The 25,051-nt window shown below is 33.5% G+C and overlaps 2 protein-coding genes across 3 annotated transcripts; both read left to right on the forward strand.

Moving 5' to 3' along the window:
- Nucleotides 1-414: 414 nt before the first annotated feature.
- On the forward strand, nucleotides 415-3,703 carry LOC134253898 (ankyrin-1-like). 2 transcript variants are annotated; one of them, XM_062736475.1, is made up of 3 exons: nucleotides 598-748; nucleotides 1,178-1,286; nucleotides 1,759-3,703. In XM_062736475.1, the coding sequence occupies exon 3, from the start codon at nucleotides 1,762-1,764 to the stop codon at nucleotides 3,628-3,630; it is 1,869 nt and encodes a 622-aa protein (XP_062592459.1). In that variant the 5' UTR covers nucleotides 598-748; nucleotides 1,178-1,286; nucleotides 1,759-1,761; the 3' UTR covers nucleotides 3,631-3,703. The 2 variants fall into 2 exon arrangements, with proteins under 2 accessions (XP_062592460.1, XP_062592459.1); XM_062736476.1 differs by lacking the exons at nucleotides 598-748; nucleotides 1,178-1,286 and adding an exon at nucleotides 415-487.
- A 3,530-nt stretch (nucleotides 3,704-7,233) lies between these two features.
- LOC134253896 (uncharacterized) lies at nucleotides 7,234-12,977 on the forward strand. Its single transcript, XM_062736474.1, has 4 exons — nucleotides 7,234-7,560; nucleotides 8,478-8,622; nucleotides 9,502-9,572; nucleotides 12,341-12,977. Exons 1-4 carry the CDS (start codon nucleotides 7,479-7,481, stop codon nucleotides 12,580-12,582), a joined length of 540 nt encoding a protein of 179 aa, XP_062592458.1. The 5' UTR covers nucleotides 7,234-7,478; the 3' UTR covers nucleotides 12,583-12,977.
- Nucleotides 12,978-25,051: the final 12,074 nt, after the last annotated feature.

Below are 25,051 nucleotides of genomic sequence, written 5' to 3' on the forward strand. Positions count from 1 at the left end.
AGAACTTACGAAATGATAACTTTAAACGAGACTAATGATATTCTTGTTTCATCAACTTGTTTGTCAATAAAAAAAAGTGCTGAACATGACTAAATCAACTTATTTTTGATAATAGGGAATTGAATGTGTTTAAAATATATTTCTTATGACAAAATTTGTGTATTTTAAGTGATTTAATCTAAAATAATATATTCCGTTTTCCGTTCCGTTCCGCTTTCCGTTCCGTTTTCCGTTCCGCGTTTTAGCAACACCCCAAAAAATAAACACCGACAGCTTTCTGCTTTGATTAATAAACTTTTTAAATATTTAAGGCAAAAACGTAGCGCCGTAGATTTCATTTCGGATGAAACATTTTAGCGATTCAGACGGCGTCGGCGTCTTTAACAACGCGACCAAGACATTTTGTTAAATGATTATCTAAAAATGCTGCAAAAAGTGTGGATTGCTGAGTACATATGCAACTTCTGCCAACGTCTCAAAAGAAAGTGTAAGTTTTTTGATCGAATTATTGGCTGCATACTTTCTTCGTTATTTAATAAAACAGGGGCGGATCCACAGGCACTTGTTTCGTATACTGGATACCCCCTACCTATATCTACCAATATAGGCAGGGGGTACCCAGTATACGAAACAAGTGCCTCTGGGAGGATCTATGATATTTGGTGGACTATGAGTATGAATATTAGTGGCAGAACTGTAGCGGCCTCTTAGTCTTTGTTATGGTCAAGGACTGCAGGAATTTGGCTATGTATCCTTTCCAACCCTGTGATGTCAAGTTCATTTCAGACACAAGTGCTCGTGGACAGGATTATCTCTACCCACCCCCTTTCAATATTAATTTTTAAAAAAATCTTATTTTTTTTCATTTCTAATCTCTGACAACTTATTCTTGTATACGCGTATGTGAATAAAAATTGCATATGATTGATATATTTATGTGATTTTCAAATAGAAACATATAGATAAGTTGTCAGAGAAAAATACTATTATTTTTATGTTGAAAAGGGGGGAGGGTAGGGATACGTATGTCTACGAACACCTGTGATTTCAAGTAGTATGATGGATCATATCTCAAAATTATTTACAAAAAAATTCAAAACTTAGTGGAAAAAAACAAGCATGACTTAATTGTTTCATACGAATAGGCAAATAAACTGTAAATGTTTCATTTAGTCAGAAACCAGACGCTAATAAGAAATCCCTTCTTTAGGGCACCGCAAAGCGGAGCGTCCACTTAAAGAGCATCAGCATTTGACATCGATCCGGATGCAAATTACGTCACTCTGGTCTGTATCGCACATAGGCAATAACATTACATTTTGCAATAAACCCACACTCACATACGCACCCTGACAAGCACATTATTGTGTTCCCTCCAAATCATCTGCTAGGGGATAATAAGAAGAGGTGATGGTAGTAAAATGCTATAATATTGAACATATCAAAAATGCATGTACGTATTTTCACAATGAAAACCTATAATTGATGTTAAAGAATGGTAATTTTTCCAGAACTTCTCAATAGTTTTCATGAATGAAACCAAACCACACAGGCAAAGTACATGGATATATCATAGCTAAAAAATAAAATTTCATATGGTTGACACTTGTCTTGTATCTTGTATCTTGTACATTTAATCCAAGGGGATTATTCAGGAGCATTAATGATTTTAATAAGCATCATTTGTTTTGGGGTTGTTTTTAAAGATTGTAATCAGTTCTTGATGTCGTGCAATTTTTTTTTTTCTTTTTCGAATAGGAAATGGCACTTGCAGAAAATCTTAACCGTGCAATTATAAGCGGAGATCTTCCGCAAGTACAGAAACTGGTTAAAGAAGGTGCAGCAATGGATTTCCTATTGGGTATGCGTGGAACAGCATTGTGTGCTGCTCTGTCAGCAAACCAAAGCAGCATCGCCCAATTCCTCATCGAAGCGGGGTGTGGAGTTAATGTAGAAGACTACGATAAAGAGCCACTGATTTTCCTGGCGATCAGCAAGAAATGTTTCGATGTGGTACACAAACTGACGCAGCATCCCAAATGTAACCTAAACAAGTACGACCCACTTACCAACGTATCACCACTAGCTCTTGCCGTCAAAAACAACCACCAAAATGTCATCAGGTGGTTCATACAGGCTGGGGCGGATCTCAATGTGACGGACCACGCTGACAATACTGCTTTACATATTGCAATATGTGATCGGAATTACGAAGTGATGAAAATGTTAGTTAAAGGTGGCTGTGATTTGTTGAAGAATGACTCGAATGGAAAATATCCGATGCATCTGATTGCCAGTAAAGGGGATATCAGGGCTATGAGAATTTTATTACAAAACTGGGTAGAGGAAACAGACACAATATCGACGGTATTTTCTAATTATCCCTTTTCTTCCAAAATGGATAGGGAGTATGTTAGCCAGGTTCTGAATAAAGCGACCAAAGCCGGCCAAAGCACCAGCACTCCTTTACATTTTGCGATTTCAAATGGTCACAACGCAGTGACCAAATACCTGCTCAGGTACGGTGCGTCACCCAATGAAACCGACGACAACTTAACGGAATCCCCTCTTCTCGCAGCTATATACTCCATGTCCTCCCACGTCGGTCAGATTGACGGTACTACAGTGTCATGGCTGTTACAGGCTGGGGCTAACCCCAATGCTTGTGGTAAATTGACGTCATCAGCTTCTGTATATTCTTACATTGAGACTCCCGTAATGCTCGCATGTCGTTTAAATAATGTTGAAGCCCTTGACATTCTACTATCTCATGGTGCAAAAATGGATATAAGAAACGATGAAATTGGACATGTCAGCAGAAAGAGTCTTCTCTCTATTTCTTTTTCACACAATGCCATTGAAACTGCACGTTTTCTCATCAATGGATGCGGTGTATTGGATGCCAAAGATAACGTCAGTAATTCGGAACCAGATGAAAACTTACTGATGGCTCTAGGAGACATGTATCACCCAGAAGTAGAAGAGTTTGCTAAAGCTGTGATTACCAATGATAATCCGGGTGAATCAGACCTACAGGAATCTCTTATCAATTCTATTATGAAAAACAACATCCATCTTGCTGTTCCCTTGTTACAGCATGGAGTGGACGCCAATAACGTGAACTCAGATGGCTACTGTGCCATTCATCACTGTGTCAAATTCGCAAATAAAGACTTTTTACTGAAACTTCTGCAAAACGGGTCTGATATCAATATAACAACCGCTGATGGACTGAGCCCCTTAGAAATGTGTTTGGAATATTTTGACGAAGACCACTTGGACATGACGTATTTTCTGATTGAGGCAGGATGTGTTATTCCAAATAAGTTTCAACTTTATCCCGAGGATGAGAGTGACGACAGTGAATCTGAATCAGATGAGGAGTGTGATACGTTTTTCGATGACGCTGATTATCCTGCAGCCTTCATGGAGGACAAGCACCTGCGAACTATTGTGACGTCATTGCAGAATCACCCACAGCCACTTCTACAGCGATGTCTCCACGTGTTACGCATGCACTTTGCGCACAACCACCTGCCATTTATTTCCATGAGACGACTTCCATTACCTAGAAAACTTTTAGATATGCTTATGTTTGAAACTTTCCAAAAGAGTTTTAGAATTTCTTAGATTTTGGTTGCTTTTTGCTGTGTTCTATTTAAGATATTTTTTATTACAATAAAGAGTGTTGTTTTAAAGGTTACCATACTTTCTGCATTTTAGACGTTTCAGGTTTGGAATATCGCATTAATATATCTATACTTTGCTACTTTTTTGGGGTAATCTTTTTTGGTTAATTTCACGCGGTGTTCACCAAACAAAAAAGAAAGGATTGCGATTGCAGTACAATTTGGCCATATGTTTTTTTTATTTGGTATTGTGAGAAATCAAAAACTCATACTTTCTAAATTCTTAGTACGATTCTCAGCTAAGTTTGGCCTTTCTTGAGGCTACTTGTTTACCGCCTGTCAAATGGTGACGTAGATTCTCATTGGTTGCAACAGCGATGTAGCAGATGACTAGCCCCACCTATGAGCTTCCTGTTTTTTACACTCGATGACACATGCGTTAGATTTTATCACATGTATTTTGATGTATATTACTCCTAGGTGAAAAGCAATTGTAAAATTTAGTCAGAATAATGCTTTCGATCTTATGTAATTTGACCGATTCTAATAATAAAATGGTGATTAGCTAATCTGGCGTGCAACCAATGAAAATCTACGTCACAATTTGACAGACGATAAACATGTAGCGTCGAGAAAGTTACGCCCTACTGAAAGGCCAAGCTTAATTGAGAATTGTGCTAAAAATCCACAGAGTAAGATCATAGGAATTCTTATATGACCTTGTAATTACCAATATTTTCAATACGTTACTTCTCCTACATCTTAGTCTGATTTCAATATAACATGACACATGACGCACACGTAGACCACACTGAGGTCCATAATTCGGTGTAAAAGGTTTTGATTTCAAAGAATGTTGTTTATGTGAAAAACTTTCAAAACACTACACTTCTACAGTTTTGGTCTGATTTCTATATAACTTGGCACAAAAGTAGACTACAGTCAGCTATACATAATTCTTTTTATAGGTTTTTGATTTCTATAAACGATGTCGCCATGGTTGCTATAATTTCTGTGAAATACTTTTAAAAGTCTTCTATTCCTGTAGTAATAGTCTGTTCGCAATCTTGCCACAAACAGAGGTTAAATCAAAGATAATTATTCTATTGATTTCTGTTGTTTCAAGTCCAACAGCTACTTTTCTCTTCCTTTATTTTAAATACAAACCAGTAGAGCTACGGTCTCAATAGAGACTTCTGTTTTGAAAAAGTTGCAGCAATTTTCTTAAATAACGTATAGACCACATGCATCGCCCGCAAAAATTCTAAGATTAGTGATTTCTCAAAGACTTTTACACAGCATATCGAAATATTGAAGTGGGCGATCTAGCTGTTGATCACAGGCATCTGACGTTGCATTTTTTTTCTTTTTACCGCATACCTGATAGATATTATAAGGTAAGGAGTTATATCTGAGGACTCCATTTTCTAAAAAAGAAACTTTTTAAAAATATCATTTTTTTAGGGCATAACAAAGCCAAAATCAAACCTTCCTTCTGTCCAAGTATTTTAAAATCTGAGATTGATTAAATTACTAGTATCATAACGTAATGCTACCATAATTTTCAACACCATTGAATCACCGAAACATGTGTTCCAGAGCTATTGTCTGATATCATCTTGTCGGCTTTATAACTTCATTCTAATTAATGTAAGAAACAAGGAAGAAACTAACTCAAATTCCGTGTTTCTAGGGTATATGCATGCACGTTTTGCTCGGGGCTAAATGTTCGTGTATTATTTAAAAAAAAAAAAACAAGGATGTATATTTTTAAAATTCTGTCATGATTTTATTAGACAAGAAAAGAAAAAAATGGTTTTTAAAATCTTATGTAAAATCTCAAATTGTTTTATTAAATGAAATTGTATATCATATTGCTTTTGTTTTGGATGTGTTAAATGTAGAAGACTGCAAGCTTTTATACTTCAACAATTTTCTACGCGAGTTTTACTAATCATATAAATCATTCATGTGGATAAATTTATATAAATGAATGTTCATATTTTTTTTATTTTAATTAACCATCAGCAAGTAATATATCAATTTGAGAAAAAAGAGATAAAACTGTGCTAAGAATATATATTTGTAGTAATAATATTAACGCTTATTACGTATCCCCACCCCGGGCGGTGGTACCGACACGTTCACCTTACATGGTGTACCAGTCCATTTACTGATATCAAAGTCACTGGTAAACCGAGAATATGAGGACGAATTACGGAATTTTAGCTTTTTTCCTCCTTATCGTTTGCGTTTATTCCGAAATATACACATCGATACAAAGATTGACAGCTTTAGCAGAAATAGAAAGTAAATTGTTCGAGAATTTTGAGACTTTTATTCAAAGAGCTGAGGCCACAGAAGTGACGCTTCCTAAAAATGTCACCAGGTAAGTCGGGTAAAATAATTTATCACTTGAATAAAATAACTCCATAATTATTCACAGACAAGAAAAATCATCATGATGAAATTCTGTAAGATTTCATCAATTGTGTATTTCCAGTTTTTCCTGATAATTTGGATTTTCATCTTCGGAATGCTAATATTTTCTGTCAACCATATTAAATCACTGTTTTCTGCAGGACAGCCCAGTTGTTCTGTTGCATTTCTAAAGTAACGCGGGGAGGGGGGGTTGTCGTTGTTTAACTGAGATGAGACTTACTGGAATTTATAATTCAAAAATGTCGAGACATGTTTCCATAATTATGTCCTAGGCACTTATATACCATTTTTTTAATTCTGTGGGTAGTCTGTAATGAAAAAAAGAATATATTACTGATCAGACATGTAGCTGCTTAAAGGTTTATGGACCATATGACTAAAAATTAAATTTGACCTTTGATTTTCTTCCAAATTCGATTCTAGTATGCCGAGAAACTTCAAATTAAGAAGCGAATCAAAGGTCCATTTTGATCTCTATGTAGTCTTAGTGTATATGTACGTACTCGACAATTATATTCCTGATTCACTTCATAACTAGAGGTACTGTGAGCGATGAGCTCACTAAATGATACCCCCCGCCTCCCATATGGTTATAACTGGTGAAAAAGTCCATGTTTTCCTGTGGCCGGGAAACCCAAAATATGTGTCGTATCAAAAAGTAAAATAGGAGGTGCACAATGGCAACATGTAATAAAGATTCTGTGAAAGTTTCATCAAATTTCATTCAGTGGTATGAGAGGAGTTGCGGATAAGAGATGGGTACCCCAAAGCGTAACAGACGGACGGACAGACGGACGGACGGACGTACAGACGGACGGACGGACGGACGGACGGAAATACCGATTACTATATACCCCCACTTTTCAAGCGGGGGGTATAATAAATCATACAAACAAACTTCCTTGCGGAAGGCTGAAAAGATATTTCTTAAATTTCCTGTTGTTCACCTAAATTGCAGAGGCAGAAGCAAACATCATTAATTAATTTTAATCAATGATTCATGCTGCACATATTATTTTGGTTCGCCATTAAACAAAGCTTTCAATAAATACATCAAATACAAATCAAACAATATTTCCTTACGGAAGGCTGAGAAGATAGTTTTTAAACTTCCTGTTGTGTTAAAAAGTACTTGTGTTTTCCCAAGGCTTAAAGGTACATCGACATGTGTTCACAGCAAATCAGTGTTAAGGGCGACTTTAAATTGTAACACTTAGCTTACTTGAGGCCAGCAGGATCAGGAGATGGTATAATTAATGGTGGTTTAAATGGAGGAATTGAAAATAGTCTCTATACCTCTTACTAGGATTTTGTCTTCTCAAATTGCACAAAACAGAGAACTGGCTATGGTGGTTCTAAATGCTCTTGTTCTGAGTCATATTATGGGTGATCTTTGTTAGAACAATAATGGAGCAGCGATTGTTTACGAAGTTATTGAAACAAAATTGGTTGTTTTTCCTCTGTGTTGCGTGTGTTGTGAATTTTACTAGTAAGTAAACACATATATTGAAATTATGTTCTTTTTAGAGCATTTAAATACATGTATTTCACTATTTATTAAAGAAAGATGAATACTAGAATTTAGATTAATTTCCAATTCTATCGAGTAAATTTAAGAATGAGATCTACCTGCTTTAACTGCTTCAATTAAATTACGATTTTCTGACAATTTTTTTCGGTATAGATGACATGCTTTAATATACATGACATGTTTATAGCTTTCCTTCATTATAACATTCTTTGACATAAATAATCCAAACATTTCAGTATCGCACTTAAAAACTAAGATTTCAGTGAAAATCAGAGTATTGAAAAGCTTTGTTTTGAACATATTTTATTGACAATATGTCAGAGGGATTGGACACAAGTTCCAAAAACTTAGATAGTCCTCTCCCATACATAAAATCTGGATAGCCATACATTTACAAAGTATTACAATAAAATATACATGTACATAGAAAAACAAAAACAATTGTCTTATGAATAATGAAATAACTTCTGCCATATGAAAAATACTTGTGAGGCTTATCATTATTGAAAAGTACATATATTAAATTAAATAATACATTATATAGCTGTTTCTGATAAATATCTTGATCTTAAAATTGATCTAAATATCTGATCCGACATGATAATAAATATCTTTTAATCGTCCTTAAATAGCCCATTGTTTTTGAATCGATTGTTCTTGGTTCATGAAAACACGTGTAAATATACTGCAAACTGATGTATTTCTGCTTATTTGAATAGATTTCAATGTAAATTTCGTTTAATTCCCCTAGTACCCGAGTTAAAAATGATTAAACTTAATAAGCTGTATCAACACAATTTTTCTTACAAAGGATCTATTTTGTTAGTAACTTTATTTTAATACGTAATCCATTGTCAATGTTCTGATAATTTAAGACGGAAATGGCGAAGCTTGCGGAACTATTGACGGTGGAACTCAGTTATTCTGCCCCAGCAGCTACCACTGCTGTAGCACGGCGGAGCACTCCTGTTGTCAGGAAGGGTACAGTTGTCACGGCTCCAACTGTATCAGCTTCATCGCGTAAGTTTTATTATTATACTTTCATGTTAAATACTAAAATCTGATTGGTTTAGACGCAGTTAACAATCCGTTCGATTACCCTGAGCCTTAGCAACACACGTGACAACGGGTAACACAACGGTAATGCCACATGCGTGGAAATTATGCGCGTACGGTTCACCGTAGAATTCTCAAAACGTCAGTTGCGCGTTTGAAAGAACCGGAATTAACTTGACATCAATAAAAGCTTGCGTCCGATATAGCTTACTTGAAAACAACAAACTACAGACGATACATGCTTGCGAGTGTAGGAAACATGCTTGCGAGCCAGAAATAACGGAACTTTATATGATAAATGACTCTAATTTGAGTATCAAACAAACAATAAGGAGATTGGTGAACCGGTGAGTGTGAAAGCTTTCTTTACATGAACGTAAAGACGATCGACGGTTATTTTTTGCTGACGTCCTAAATCAATAAGACATTCAGTATAATAAAATAAATGGTGCCTGTTTTGGAGGGTAACATTTGAAATTGACACCCCTCGGAAAACCATTGTCAACCTCCGCTGACGCGTCGGTTGACAATGGTTTTCCTTGGGGTGTCAATTTCAAATGTTACCCTCCAAAACAGGCACCATTTATATACTAGTTCATGCTCAGTATTTTTATAACTTTTCTTAGTTATAGAACCGCAATATGTTTTACCCAGTATTTTTATGCCTATATCCGCGATTAAGTTATTATCCAGTATTAGTATAATGACTTGTACATATCTGATATTATTATTAATTTTATTCATAAAGCATGTCATTTTTTATCGGTAAGGTGGCTGATGAATGTTTACTGATTATTTTGCTTGTGAAATAAAGTGATTTAATAAGCGTGTTATTCCTTTCAGTGTATTTGTGATACCTAGTGTTGTCTCATTTGTAATTATAGTCACAGTCATCGCTAAACTCATCAAGAAAAGTAAGTATGAATAATTTATATTTACTTTATTTACCTAAACATGCATACTGGTATTATTAATATCACTTATTTAAGTTTTTAAATATGAATATGGCATGCATTGTTACAACGCACTTTGAAAAATTACGCACTTTGAAAAAAAAAAAATCAAAGTGCGTTAAATTTGGGACCAAATCAACGCACTTTGAAAAAATAAAATTTCTTTTCAAAGTGCGTTGATATCGACCATACTAACGCACTTTGAAAAAAATGTGTATGGCTTGGTCAATATTCTTGAAAATCTTGAAAATCTTAGGTATGAAAAATAATTGATTCTGTTGGAAAACTTTTTGGTGATTAGGTTACTTCAGGATGTGAAAGTGATTGATTTTGATTGTGAAAGTGAGTGATTTTTATTTTTCCATACTTCGAAAATTCTTTCTCTCTTAAATGTTTTACTGTACTTTATTCTTTTTCCAGTTTGCGGGGGGGGGGGGGGGGTAGTCACACAAATGTTTTGCAAATACATCGTTGGGGGGGGGGGGTTCCACTTTCAATTTGCTTCTGACGGCTATGAATAAGAAAAAAAGAAGTTTGACTGAGCGACCTTCTACACGTATATACTCATCTTCTCCATGTTTTCAATGAGGGTGAATCAATACATGTAAATTAAAACGTTTTATGAAAGATATATTTATTACAAATTGATTCTCTCTATTACTAAAATCTTAGTCTACAATTTTTGTTTTTATACATATTTTTTCACATGGTAAAAAATGTTGATGTACACTCTTAACGCTCTTTGAAAAAAAATTTCAAAGTGCGTTGAGTGTGTCCCAAATTTAAGGAAGGTCCATACTTTTACGGATCCGGTTTTAATTTTACACACCCAATATCAAATTCTGATTATCACATTTTTATTAAAATAAAATATTTTGGAAGCTTGAAAATAATTTAGTAAATATATATTTATTAATTATAGTGTCAATTTGCATACAAAGCATTTAACATATACTATTTATGGAAATTTAAAACACCTTACACTGTCCATAGGATTTATATGTTTTTAGCACATACACAGACACAAAATTCTTAATTGCCTTTATGAACTTAAAGCTTTCTTATCTTTTTTTAAACAAACTAACTTGAGATCTATTTTTATAGATTTTGAGCCTATATCATCTTTTTAAATTTTACTTTCTTTTAAAGTTTGCAAAAATGATTGAAAAACTTGATATTCCAAAAATGGGGGTATACGTGTTCAAAGGGCTGTTTTGTTAAATTTTTCTGGTCAATCATAATAAAGTCTGTGTTTTTGTTAACCTTAGATATAATTCTTACTAATTCTAAAGAAAAAATGGCATGTAAACAGTTTAGAATTAGAGAATTATTAAAAATAAAGATATTTTGAGATTTTATTCATAAAGACGTGAACAGTTTCAACATCAATTTGTTACTGTTTTCCAGGAAAGATTTCAAATATTCTCCTGACAAATGAATTTTTTTTTGTTTCAACAAGTTTTAATATAAATTTGATGTGATTTGGTGCATAGCTAAATAAGATATGATACCACACTTCCTTATGCTTAATTTTGGCTGTTGAATTTTAGAGGTATGTACTCTGAGACATGTTGTATGAAAATGAACCTGCAAATATCTGTCTTTTATGGTTGTTTTAGCTAGTTCATAAGTTATTCAAGATATTCAAGTTAAAAAATTATCAGTTTGATAGAAAATTTTGAAAGTACGGACCTACCTTAACGCACTTTGAAAAAAAAATTTCAAAGTGCGTTGATTTTGTCCCAATTTTAAAGCACTTTGAAAATTTTTTTCAAAGTGCGTAATTTTTTCAAAGTGCGTTGCCACAATGCATATATAATTTTAAAAATTTCATCCCTTTAAAATCTTTGTCAATTTGCTGCGTCTCGGTTGACAATTCTTTTTCTCGGGGTGAAAAATTTTAATGATAATTCTTAAGTAACATTACTTTTTACTGTAGTCACACAAACCGTGAAGCGTTAGGCATGCATTTTACAGCTTGTAAAATATCTTTGAAACATTCCCCCTCATTAAGTAAAGTTTCCCAGTCTAGATAAAATCTCACTGGAGGAGATGACGGGTAATGTAATTTTTTTTCAGTGGTGTCTCTTTCAATTAGACTTATCTAAAGTGCATGGAAGTTTAATAAAGACACAAATAAGTAATAATTCTAAAAGCCACCTCTCTCATTTTTTCCGGCAGTATCTCTGGAGAATCACTAAACAACTTGATACCCTGATAAATTAAGTATTTTAAATGTAACTCAGAATATTTAAACTACATAAAATAATGTCAATATTGATAATGTATAGTTTTATTACAGAAAATAAATACATTAAATTGTAACGGTTGGAAGAGCTTGTGTTTTGAATGGCCATATACATACGTTGGTTGATATTGGTGTAGAGTAACCTTTTTTCCTCTTTAAAGTACCGAGTGTACACTGTAGTGCAAATATAAACGAAACGCCCGTATAAGAAAATGGTAATCTTAAAACGTACAGTTTAAAACAAATGACGAGTACAAAAAGTACTTCTAATATTTCTTCAGTTAACAACCATTCTTCCTGTCATTCTTGAACATTATCGAATGCAGGAAGATACCTTGAGATAACTATAGATATTGCTACTGCTAGTGTCCATATTCTGATTGTCATATTTATTGTGTACTAGTATTAAAATGATATTCAACTGAATGAAACACTGAGAGTAATACAGTCATGTACATTAATGATATCTGTTTTATTGTAGGAAATGTAATAAATACACGTGTCTGTCGACCAGGACTCACATCAGTGGAGTATCCGGGAAATCTCCCTGCTTGTAACTATTGCCAACCAGAGTCGTGTTCTTTTCTTCAGTATTTTTACTCAGCAGTAAAAACAGGAATTATTAATTGTAGAATAAAAAATATTTTTGGAAAATATACAAAACGAGTGTTTAACAAAACCAGATGGATTAATACAAACATTGAACAGTGTCAAATTAATTAAAGAGGATTTGTTTGACCTGATTGTGGCAGTTTTCCTTAGATCTTACATTATTTTACTGTCAAAGTAAAGTTTACTTTAATACATATATTTCGAAATAAATCTACTGCTTTTGTTGTATATATATATGCATATATATAAGTTATTATGAACATTACGTAATTATATTATATAATTATGAATATATGTTTCAACTTTTAATCTTGAACCATCAAGTACATGTAAGTATAATAAGAGGTTATCTGTACAATGCTATATCAACATAACTCTGTCATCCCTTCTATGAACCAGAACCCAGTAGATGTATAATTTTTATATAACTCCATGAACCTAAATGCCAACTTCAGTAGTAAAAAACATCTAAAACTGGTTACAAAAGTACATTTAAAATGGTTTGTAAAAAAAAACCAAACTACATCATACATGAATCTATTTGTACATGTGAATATTGTGATATTATGTTAGTTTGAGTACCGAAAGTAGTTAATCATAAATTCCTGTGTAGACTCTAAACCTTTCCTTTAAAGGTAACAGAGAATATAAGAAACCCATTCAAATATTTCAAATGTAACGTCTATATTACCGCATATTTGAGTTCATCTCACAATATGCGCCGTTATCAAAGCTCTATCCTTTTATTATATGTCATCATTCACCTCCTTTTTGTGGGAAAAAACTAATAAATGTGATAAGCCGGAATTTATTTATCCATCCATACAGTGTCGGTAATTAGTCACTAGGTTTACGGGTTATCTCCCCTATTCTATGCATCAATGAAAGTGAAAGGTGGGTGATGAAAGTATCCGATTTATGTTTTTGTTTTATGAAATATTTTATAATAATTTCCAGTTTTTAAAGTTAAGTTTCAGTCAGAGAAGTAAATTCAGATTATCTTATTAACATTGATATTGCTCGATGGCAAGTATTTTATTGGATTGAAACAGATCGATTTGCCACCCGTCCATGCTTTAAACACTGACACATGGTACAAGATTACAATGTGGTAAAATAATAACCAACTTCATCGGCAGACTTTGAATGAATTAAAACTTACTAAGTGAAATAATATATGAACAAAATGAGCTAATGTAAAAATAGGTATGAACTTCAACTTTATTCGGTCCATTTTATTCAAGGTCATTTGCCAATAAACATCCGTACACATGGTGGCCTATGTTTAGTTACTTAGATCCCTTAGCCTATCTTTAGGGGATTTAAAAATGGGAATATCCATAATTATAATTCTTATAGTATGAGTATGCTTTTGTAACTTTGGGTTTGGTGCATTTATCAGTTTATTTAAAATATCCAGTGATTTTTAAAAAATAAATAAATAAATAAATAAATAAATAAATGTTCAAGGATAGGGTTACCCTAGCTGTGCCATACCAGTCTACCTTTTGTCCTAAACACAGTGAATAAAAAATAAAAATACAGATTGAGAAGTAATAAAAGTTTGAAAATCTTTAGAAATGTTTTTTATAGTTAGATTCACAAAGGGACATAACTCTAATTAAAGTATATAAATTTCAATCAAGGCCATTCAACTTTAACAAGGGTCCAAAGAGAGGCATGAAAGATATGCAGTTGCAACAAAGGCAGTAATCAATTGTGAAATAAAATAGTTTGAAGTAAAGTACATAACAAGTTTTGGTGCTTTTGAATGTAGCATTACAATGATGCATTTTATGATATGAATGAAACATCAAGTAAGATGTGTATTTGTTTAGACATATTTACAGTTGTACACATGCTATATGACAAAACTCAAGGTAAGTAAATATGAATGATGACTAAAAAAGTAAATAGATTTTGAGTCAAAAAATTCAGTTGGATGGAAGCATTACAATCAACAATTCAGGCTGTAAAATCTGGGAGGCATACCCGGCATAGGTAACATGCACCAGAGTTGAATTGTACATTGTCTGTCAAATCCACATAATGATAATATATTAGGACCAGCAGCATCCTCGCCTATTCGGATATCACTTCTCTTAAGGGGCTTGATAGGGAGGGCAACTTCAGATTCAACAAGAACAATAACAAATTGTGGGCATAGTAATTTAGGACCTCAATGGTTCATTAGTAACAGTTGATATAAATAGGATTCCCCTAATTTTATTTTAATTAACTACATGTAATATCTAGCAAGGCTAGCTACTATTTTGCGGGTTAATATATATCAAAGGGTTCAGATTAAGTAAGATGGGGCGAAGGTCATGTTTCGCAAGTTATATTCTGTGTTGTCATTTTGTTCAATGGGGTAGTTAAAATTATACATAAAGGAAATAAAAGAAGGCCATGCTGTTCGTTCCTTGGAAGCCGTCTCCAGTGTACATGAGCATAATCATGAATTTCTCTAACAGCGCCTTTACCTTAATTGAGAAGGTTTGATGATAACACAATATAAACACCTACATTTAAAGGGGCTGGGTGGTTGTGGCCATTTTTAGACTATTTGGATCTCCTTTAGAAGAAGAGCTCAATAAAGATATAACTGATCAAATTTTAAAGCTAACATTTATGAAATTTATCTTTGCCAAATAATAGTTGACAGCTTAAGATATCATATCCCAAAATTTAAATTATATCTGGTGGTTAATAATTGTTGACCCCCTAGCCTCCTTAAAGTCTTCTCACCCATTAACAGCATAAAGGCCTTGTATCTTATAAAGTTGTGTTTAGTAAATGAAAAGTTTTGTACCATCTTAAGACAATAAGTTAACATAAAAAATCAGGTAAACTTGTTTTACTAATTTATTATATATAGATTATTTCACAAATGTTGATTATTTACACAGAGATTAATTTCAGCATGGGCTTTTATTTCCTGACAATGTTCTAAAACCATGGGTCTAGTCACTTGTTTAATATTTATACAAGAAGAGAACTTTGGGTATTGAAATACAATTCTACAAATAAAAGACTATAAAAAGAAGTTTAATAATAATAATTTATAGGCTAATTGAAGCACTGTGAAATAAATAAATTGTCAAGAGTATTAGGAAATTAACATACTTAACATTTATTCCTTAGAGTTATCTTTCTCATTGGGGAAAGTGAACTTTAAAATAGGAATTGCAACTCAAATTTCCTGAACTTTTACCAATTTTACTCGTCATTCAATTTGGCATTGGGAAGAGGGACAATTCACAGAGTTCTTCAGGTGCTACACAGAGTCAATGCATATGCAGGCTCATTTGAACACAGCTCACAGTGCTGGTACTTTCTATGTATTTTCCTAATATGGCATATGCTGTATGAATGGTCGTGCAACAATAATAAATAAATCAATAAATAAATAAAATAGAAAGGGCTATAATTAGACTTATAAGGTTCATATCGGGGCTTTTTGTCAGTGTTGGTTTCTGCTGTGTCTCTAAGTTCACACAGATAAAAGTTGCTTTAGTTAAAATTCTATATTCACAGTTTTTAAACTCGCAAAGGGTAAATTGTTTAGGTAACTAGTTTTCTTTATCACTAATAAGCACTAAAGGCGAGATAACCTAACTACCTAACAGTGCGGGGATGGGGGTGGGGTGGGGGGGGGGGGTGTTAACACATATTGTTCCACAGGCTAGGTTACAATCCAAACCATTTCCTATAATATTTTCTTTTTAATAGTATGTGCTTACTGTTGGAAATTAAGACATGCATATCTCAGGGGGCGTTTTCCCATTGAAAATATCAGTTCAAACCCAGGTGCCATTTGCATGTAATATGATAGGTGTTTATCTCTCATCTGAGCAGTTACATGTAGCATAATTATTTTATGTTACTTTACACATTTATCACATATGGGATTAAGATGCATTAGTCGGTGCATATATATGTACATGCAATTTTCATCCATGCATTAGCTAGTGGGTACAAATACAGGTTAGCTAAGGGATACAAATACAAATCCACATGTGTGTAGGGGTTACAAGATTCATAGTATTAAGATTAGATAAAATTCTCCAGCATTTTAGGGTATTAGATATAGGTTAGGTTTCCACTGACTAAGCATATTAATTTTTATGCTCTCTATCATATATCCATTTTCTACAGCCTTAAAAATATTTTGAAGTCTATTATTTAAATAATCTATACCATAACATATTTTTGCGGGGGGGGGGGGGGGGGGGGGGAGCTTTAGGTGTGAAAAGATCATGCATTTTTGATTTTTTGATAGAGCATCAGCTGGGAAGGGGTTTAAAATAAAGGATTTAGTCAAGTGTGCCTTCAGTGTCTGCTCCAGTCCAACTACTTTTACAAATGAGCTGTAAATACAAATACAGTCCTCCATTGTGTGTCTTGGTTTGAAAGTTACTACTTATTATATACAAGATTTAATCAATTTTAAATGGTGCTTTGAAGAGTTCGCTTTCAAAATGAGTGGTACATGTATATAAAACATTCCCTCAAAATGGCAAAATACATAATTTACCAAATATCAAAAAACGTGTTCTGCAGTTTACAAATTGGGCACGTGAACACTTTTAAAATTATTGTCAACAATACAGGAATAGCATAATCATGCTGAAAGGGAAAGGGGGAGGTTAAAGAGTAAAGGTGCTCATTCATCTTGTTTCTAATCTCTGCATGAAAGTATTTTATCACCTAAAAAATAATTAAATAAGAAATAAAATTCAAATTTATAAACAAATAAATAAAAAGGGGGGATCTAAATAAAACGTATTTTCTACATAATTTTCTTACATTAGTCCAGGTAATAGTTCTCTCTTGCCAGTTGGCTATTAATAATGGAATCTGAGACCCAAAGCAATATACTAGTAACTTGAAAGATATAAATTCAGGGGGGGGGGGGGCGTTAGGCCCAATTAATTGAAGGGAGACCAGAATTATTTTAATGCAGGATAGTTCTACAGTGGGTTGTCAATGAGAGAGAGTGATGTTCACGATGGATGGGTTGCTGAGGGTTTTGAGTAGGCTAGGAGTCCATGGTGGGTGGTTAAATTGAAGTTGCCTACCCCCACCAGGTGGCGGTGGGCACCTACGGTGCCCATGTGGCGAAATCGTCACCTTCAATTTAACCATTGAACTGTTGATTTTGTTGACTTTTTGTGGTTGATGTTGATATATGTGATGGTTGATGTTGATATATGTGATGTTGACTTTAAAAATTATATCTTATACAATTTAAAGCTAAAGCAAAATAATATAATTATAAAAGATAATTTGTGTTGAAATGTGTCCGTAGCACGAATGAGGTCAACCCAGCGTGCTACTTTTCCCGTCAGGGAGGGCACAACTTATGTTGATGTTGGGGGTATGCCATTTTGCCGGCTGCCCCACTGTTGTGTAGACCACTGTGGACAATACCTGCCAACTCGAATAAAACATTAAACTAAAATACGTAGCATTTGTTTATTATATACATAGGTCTTTGATAATACCGCATATTTGAGTTCATCTCACAATATGCGCCGTTATCAAAGCTCTATCCTTTTATTATATGTCATCATTCACCTCCTTTTTGTGGGAAAAAACTAATAAATGTGATAAGCCGGAATTTATTTATCCATCCATACAGTGTCGGTAATTAGTCACTAGGTTTACGGGTTATCTCCCCTATTCTATGCATCAATGAAAGTGAAAGGTGGGTGATGAAAGTATCCGATTTATGTTTTTGTTTTATGAAATACCCTCCCACCTCAACCCCTTGAGCTAGGTGTTAAGTATATACCCTTTCTACTTTTGTTTGTTTAAATAACGTTTTTCATTGTTTTACATCATTTGGTTATACCAAATTTATTAGAGTTGTGCAAATGTTATTGAGAATCTTTTTCTGCTGTGGGTTTTTGTTTTTGTCTTTTCAGATATTAGAGATTTCGTTGAAGGAGACTAACGATGCTGATCTGAATTGCCTGCTATTTCCGTATTCTGAGACCTTTGGAATTTCCGTATTCTGGGACCTTAGGAATGATCTCTGGCCGAATACCATGCATGACAAGGGTCAATTTGGCGAATTATCCATTCGAGGAGTTCGGGGAAAGACAGTAAACTATACTTCACAGTGGTCGTGTTTGCGAAATCGTCACCTTCAATTTAACCATTGAACTGTTGATTTTGTTGACTTTTTGTGGTTGATGTTGATATATGTGATGGTTGATGTTGATATATGTGATGTTGACTTTAAAAATTATATCTTATACAATTTAAAGCTAAAGCAAAATAATATAATTATAAAAGATAATTTGTGTTGAAATGTGTCCGTAGCACGAATGAGGTCAACCCAGCGTGCTACTTTTCCCGTCAGGGAGGGCACAACTTATGTTGATGTTGGGGGTATGCCATTTTGCCGGCTGCCCCACTGTTGTGTAGACCACTGTGGACAATACCTGCCAACTCGAATAAAACATTAAACTAAAATACGTAGCATTTGTTTATTATATACATAGGTCTTTGATAATACGTGATTATTGTTTTTATAAACAGATGTAATTGTCAGTAAATTTATTTTTTGAGAGTGTTCTACATGACATATATTTTTTACATTGTAAAAAGGAAATATATTAGCTCGGAATAAATGTATACAGTTTCCACTTCCCTTTTTAAAAGTGTTTATTATATTAAAGTGAATTTTTTTTAACATCTCCTTGCTTCCATAGCAACAACAAACAACCAAACCATCAAACATACAATCATAGTAAAACCCTAATATTTAAGATGTACAAGAACATTACATCCAAATATATTTGAGCATTTAAATAAAGAAAAAATTCCTCATAAAAACGTCAACACGAACTAATTCATTGAATATAGACATGAAAGTGTTATGTGTGACACTCCGATATACTAATGAAATAAATTTTCCCTTTAACCCCTTCCATGGCAAAGAATTTAAGCATTTCTAGACAAATTGATATTTAGATTTAGATGCATTTTTTTTTTAGTATTTCTAGTAATTTTTGTTTATACCAATGTATATATATTCCGAAAGCAGGTATTATGTTGTTTCTGAAAATGATTATAAAAATATTATTTCAGTTGCTATGGCAACGAAATACACCATAATCATGCTGGAATTTCCATTTATTCAAGAATGAGTTTCATTCTAGTTTTTTGTTGTTGTTTGCTTAATTTAATATATTAAAAAATATTTCATTGTTGTGTTGAAAATTATGAGCATATTGTTCATTTTTTAACAAACCAATGTTAAGTATTTTGGGGGGATGGGGTGCGGTTGGAAGGTTATCACCAGAATTTAGCATTTTGCACATAACATGTTACCCCTGCAATGAATTCGATAATGGCAAAATCGCTCAAATAGTGCGCAAAGTTTAACTCAAGCTAGCTAGCAAAAAACTAGTACAACCAATAAAAAAAATTCTGTATATTATTTTATCGTAATTATTTTCTCTTTCCAACGGTGCAAGATTTATTCTGATATTTGCAGCATTAACGAAGTTATGAATGTTTTTTCACACTATACTTGTTCTTCAAGTCAGTTGCGTAGAAATGCGTATATGCCATGTAAGGGGTTAAAGGAATTTGAAATCTATTTGAATGAAACTAAGTGTTATTAAACTGCTAAAGGTAAATAAAAATAAGTCATTGTAAAAGTTATGGTATGCAAGAAGAAAGTTACTGTAAATTGCTTAGCCGCCGAAAACTTGAAGGTTTGTACATGTGCGCACATAATTTGCAGCTCGAAAGGAAAATGCGTATTACACTATGTTTGCCATTACGAAAGCCAGTTGGGAAATATGTGTTCACTTTAATTTCATAATAAATCAGCAACACTATAAACACGGAAGAAATTTAATAATATATTTACCTGTGTACGCCAGTCTGTTACGCTTTGGTGTACCCATCTCTTATCCACAACTCCTCTTTTACCACTGAATTTTAATGAGACTTTCACAGAATCTTTGTTTCATAGCGCCATTGTTACCTCCTATTTAACTTTTTGATCGGACACATATTTTGGGTTTCCAAGAGCAAAACATGAACACGGCCATTTTTTCTATAATATTGAAGGTTACCATCTCTTATCGCAACTCATATTATTCATGTACCACTGAATAAAATGATACTTTTAAGGATTCTTTATTTCAAAATGCCATTGTGCACCTCTAATTTTACTTTTTGATCTGACACCTATTTTGGGTCCCCAGTGAAAAACATGGACTTTGCCATTGTAACCATATTGGAGGCGGGGGTATAATTTAGTGAGCACATTGCTCACAATACCTCTAGTTTATTCTGCAATATCAATATTATCATTATTATTATTTGTTTATTTTTTCAATCTCATGCAGTCTCCATGTATGCGCAGGCTAACAAATTCAGAAATGCATTAATGATAAATTTAAACAAACGCCCGGACTACCGGGTATAAGACATATATGGCACAGTAAACAGAAAATAGTTTACAAGTATCAAGAAATTTTTTTTTTGGTTTATAACAAAAGCTGTCTGTGTATAAGCTAAATGCAAGTGTTTTACGTTTTGTGAATGGAAATTTGATTAAGAGAAATTAACAACTGTTTGAGAAATGGGACCCTTACACTAGCTTGCATCTAAAATAGAAAGAACATTGCCGATAACCCCCCCCCCCCCGGCCCCCTTTCCCAATTTCCTCAGTATTGCGATTTTTTTCCTCACCATTTTCAACTGATCAAATTCATGTGTTATGCATGGTTGCCGCTGCATATTATTTCTAATGCACGAGTAATTCTTTTAACAGTTAAATACCGTTCATTCTGACTTTATGATTATAATGCCGAAGTTCAATTTTTGGGAGACCGAAATAAGTGTCAGATCAAAAAGTAACATAGAAAGTGCACAATGGCATTTTGTAATAAAGAATCTATGAAGTTATCATTAAATTTTACATATAGTTAATGGTATAGGAGGTGTTGTGGATAAGAGATGGGTACCCTTCGTTATTATAGAAAGAATGGCAATGTTAATTTTTGCTATGGGAAACCCAAAATATGTGTCGGATCAAAAGTAAAAAAGCAGGTGAACAATGGCACTATGTAACAAAATGTTTGTGAAAATCTCATTAAATTTCATTAAGTGTTATAAGATGAATTGCAGATAAGAAATACCTTGAAGCGTAACAGACAGACGGAGATCCCGATCACTATATACCCTCACGCTTTTCAAGCTGTGGGTATAATAAGTTGCTGGTCATCCTAACATGTTTCCGCAATAAGTAAAATTATGAATAAAATGACATTCTGCATCTATATTACCTTTATGAATATTTATTCTTGTATGTAAACTTGATTACGTTCAACTTATGACGTTATAGTCATAAATAACTCCATGTGACGCACCATTTTGGCAATGTAAAAGCAAACTTTGAAATTATTGAGGAAAAAAAAACTATCGAGAAGACATCAATTTTTTTCTCATATCAATAGTTCTAATTTTATCTCATGACATTCTGAAATTATTGGCCAATATTTGTCTACGTCTTTAAAAAGATATCAAACTTAAAAAAAAAAACCTTTCTGCAAAATTAGCCTAAAACGTCATTTCCCTATGTATTTCAAAGCGTAAACTACAACATCGTGTAGAGAAATATGGCGATCAACTATGTAGGCTAAAACTAAAAGTTACAGATAATATACTGTAAATTCTACGGAACATTACATCTTCAGGATATATTCTCACGTAAGAATTTTCATGCATTAAACTTGTGACCTTTAACTTAAGCCCAGCGTCATGTATGCAAATCAGGAGCAGAGCAAACAGAAATCGACAGAATTTATACTTGTAATAAAATAATGTTCTGTCATCAATAAAGTAATTGGGACTCTGTATTTAAGATCTTTTAAAAAGATGATTCTTTTAGGTCTACATAACGCAACATCACAAGTCATGACAAGTCCATGGAGGACCTAGAAAAATACAAAATACACCATCCTGAAACCATGCGCCAATTGCGTATATCGAATCAACGAATGGTAAATAATCTTATCTGTCTAACAAAACTTCCAGGTATAAAGCACGCACAGACACCTTTAATAAAAAAAAATATATACCCCTCTCTGTATTATTAGGCATGGGGTATATTTTTTTTATCAAAAGGAAACATATGAAGATAACGAACAGTATTCAAGATCCAAAGTCCATAAAACAATACAAAATAGGAACAGAGCAATCACGGACCACCTAAACATCAGAGGTGGGATCGGGTGCCATGGAGGAGTTAGTGAGCATCCATCCGTCACACCCGCCGTGTGCTCTATGTCATGATGGGGAAATAACGGACAAATCCTCGTAAATTCAGTGTATAAATAATGGACTAACAATTGGTATGATAAATCTCAGTCAGCATTTGACTCAATGATAAATTGTATAATTTACTGACAAGGTCATTGTATTGACCATAGAACTTGCGAAATTGTGACTTTAAACGAAACTGTTGATATTCTTGTTTCATCAACTTGTTTGTCAATAATTTACCTCATTTTAGAAATTGTTCATATGTAAAGCATGCTCTTGGGTATCGGCTCAACTGAGTTATATAAACTCCGTATGCAGGTGATGAAGGTATATGGCTGTATAAGTAAGGGAAGTTGAGATTGAAAATTTAAAATCACGTTTATCATAGAGCTTGGTGGTTAAGTTACCATTAACATCTTTTTCGAGTAAAATATCCAAATATGAAAAAGATATGTCAGACTCTGTAGTATCTTTTATCACAAGCTTACCGGGATATATCGTATCGACATAAGAACGAAATTACCATTGTTTATTGACAATACGACGTCGATATATCTAAATGTCGAGTTGAAGGCCACAGCAAGTATTTTCTTCTTTTCACGTATAAGATTTTGGACAATTTCTGCTTCATGTGAATACAAAAATAGGTCAGCTAATGACGGGCGCAATTGGTACCCATGGGAATTCCAATATATTTTTGGAAGGCATGATCTCCAAAAACCACTGTATAGATATTATCAATTAGAAACTCTAGCATCTTTTTATGTTAATTTCGGAGTACTTTTGTGTACAATCAGAGTGTTCTTTAACAAAATAATTTTGCAATTAACCAATGAGAAGGTAAGTAAATTTTTGAGTTCCATTTTATTGAAAAAGCACGTGTCAATGATATGAAAAAGCCTGGACTTTAATTTATCGTGTGGAATGGTTGTGTATAAAGTTGAAAAGTCGTAAGTTTTTAACCTGTTGATTTTGGTAAAATCTTGAGATTTCAAATTGCCCGAAAGTTCCTTGGAATTTTTTAAGTATCTACATCTCGTTTACTCCACTTCTTGAATATATTGTTGCACAGTACTCTTTAAGTTTCCCCTTACTACTGTTAGTATTTAGTGAGTAGTAAAGAAAGAGGCTTGGTTGAACATTTGCTGGAACCCGATATGCATCTATGTTTGCGAGGATTTTTATGAAGTTTCGAAATTCAATATAGATATGGTAGTTCAAATTCCTTTTTGTTTTGGGGGATATTAAAAATATTCAAAACTGACATGCGATTTGAAGAATTTCTTCCTTAGAAAGGGAACTACAATGTATGAGTATAAGTTGGATTACCATTCGTAGAATTAAATCCAAGTTCATCTAAAAAACAGTTTATGTAATATTGGTGATCTGACAAAGTTCCATATCCTACCGATGAACCATCCAAATATAACATAACACATGTATTGTGTGAATATTGTCATTTATTAGATGACAATACATCAAATATTATCATTCTATATAATGATAACAAAAACAATCTAAGGGGAGATCCAGACAATACTGACATCACAAGTTGCTTTTATAAAATCCCTGAATATGACAAAGTGATCGTCCCTGCTACATAACTTTACAAAACTTTGACAAAATAAAATGCAACACAGTTTATATAATGAGCCTTACAAACGAAGGCAATGTTGTTACCTGCTTTTTCAGCAGGGATCAGTACGTACTGATCATGTTATCTATCTAATTCTTTTTTCACTTCTGGATTATTGAATACAGAAGGATACAAGATGGTTTTCATATTGCCCCTCAATCTTTTAATACGTGATTGTAACATAGATCTGATACATTTAATCCATTCTGACAAAGTTGCAAACGTCTTCTTTTTCATATCTTGACCATCGCCTTGCGTAATCTTCTACAGAGAATCCATAATATGAAATTCCGACGCCAGTTGAAGGATCGAGGTTCCCTATATTTTAAGAAATGAATAATAATGTTAATAAATGTTATTAATCAATGTTACAATGTTAGTAAACATATCTAATTGTTATACCTTTAAAAAAAATATTCCTATGCAAGTTTATACCAAGCAAGATGTGTTTGTGAAACACTATGCGCCCGGCGGCAACAGAATTCGAAAAAAGCTATTTTTAGCATATAGGTCACAGTCAAGGTCACAAGATCATTGATCTTGGTTTCGTTTGAAAGAACTTGTTTAGTGGAGTATGCATACAAAATATGAAGTCTCTTTCTCTCATGGTTCAAAAGTTATGGCGAAGGTTCAAAAAAGCTATGTTTA

The sequence above is a fragment of the Saccostrea cucullata genome, unplaced genomic scaffold (genome assembly GCF_032062105.1).
Source record: "Saccostrea cucullata isolate Sc308-1 unplaced genomic scaffold, CSIRO_AGI_Scuc_v1 ctg5363, whole genome shotgun sequence".
NCBI classification, from domain to species: Eukaryota; Metazoa; Mollusca; class Bivalvia; order Ostreida; family Ostreidae; genus Saccostrea; species Saccostrea cuccullata.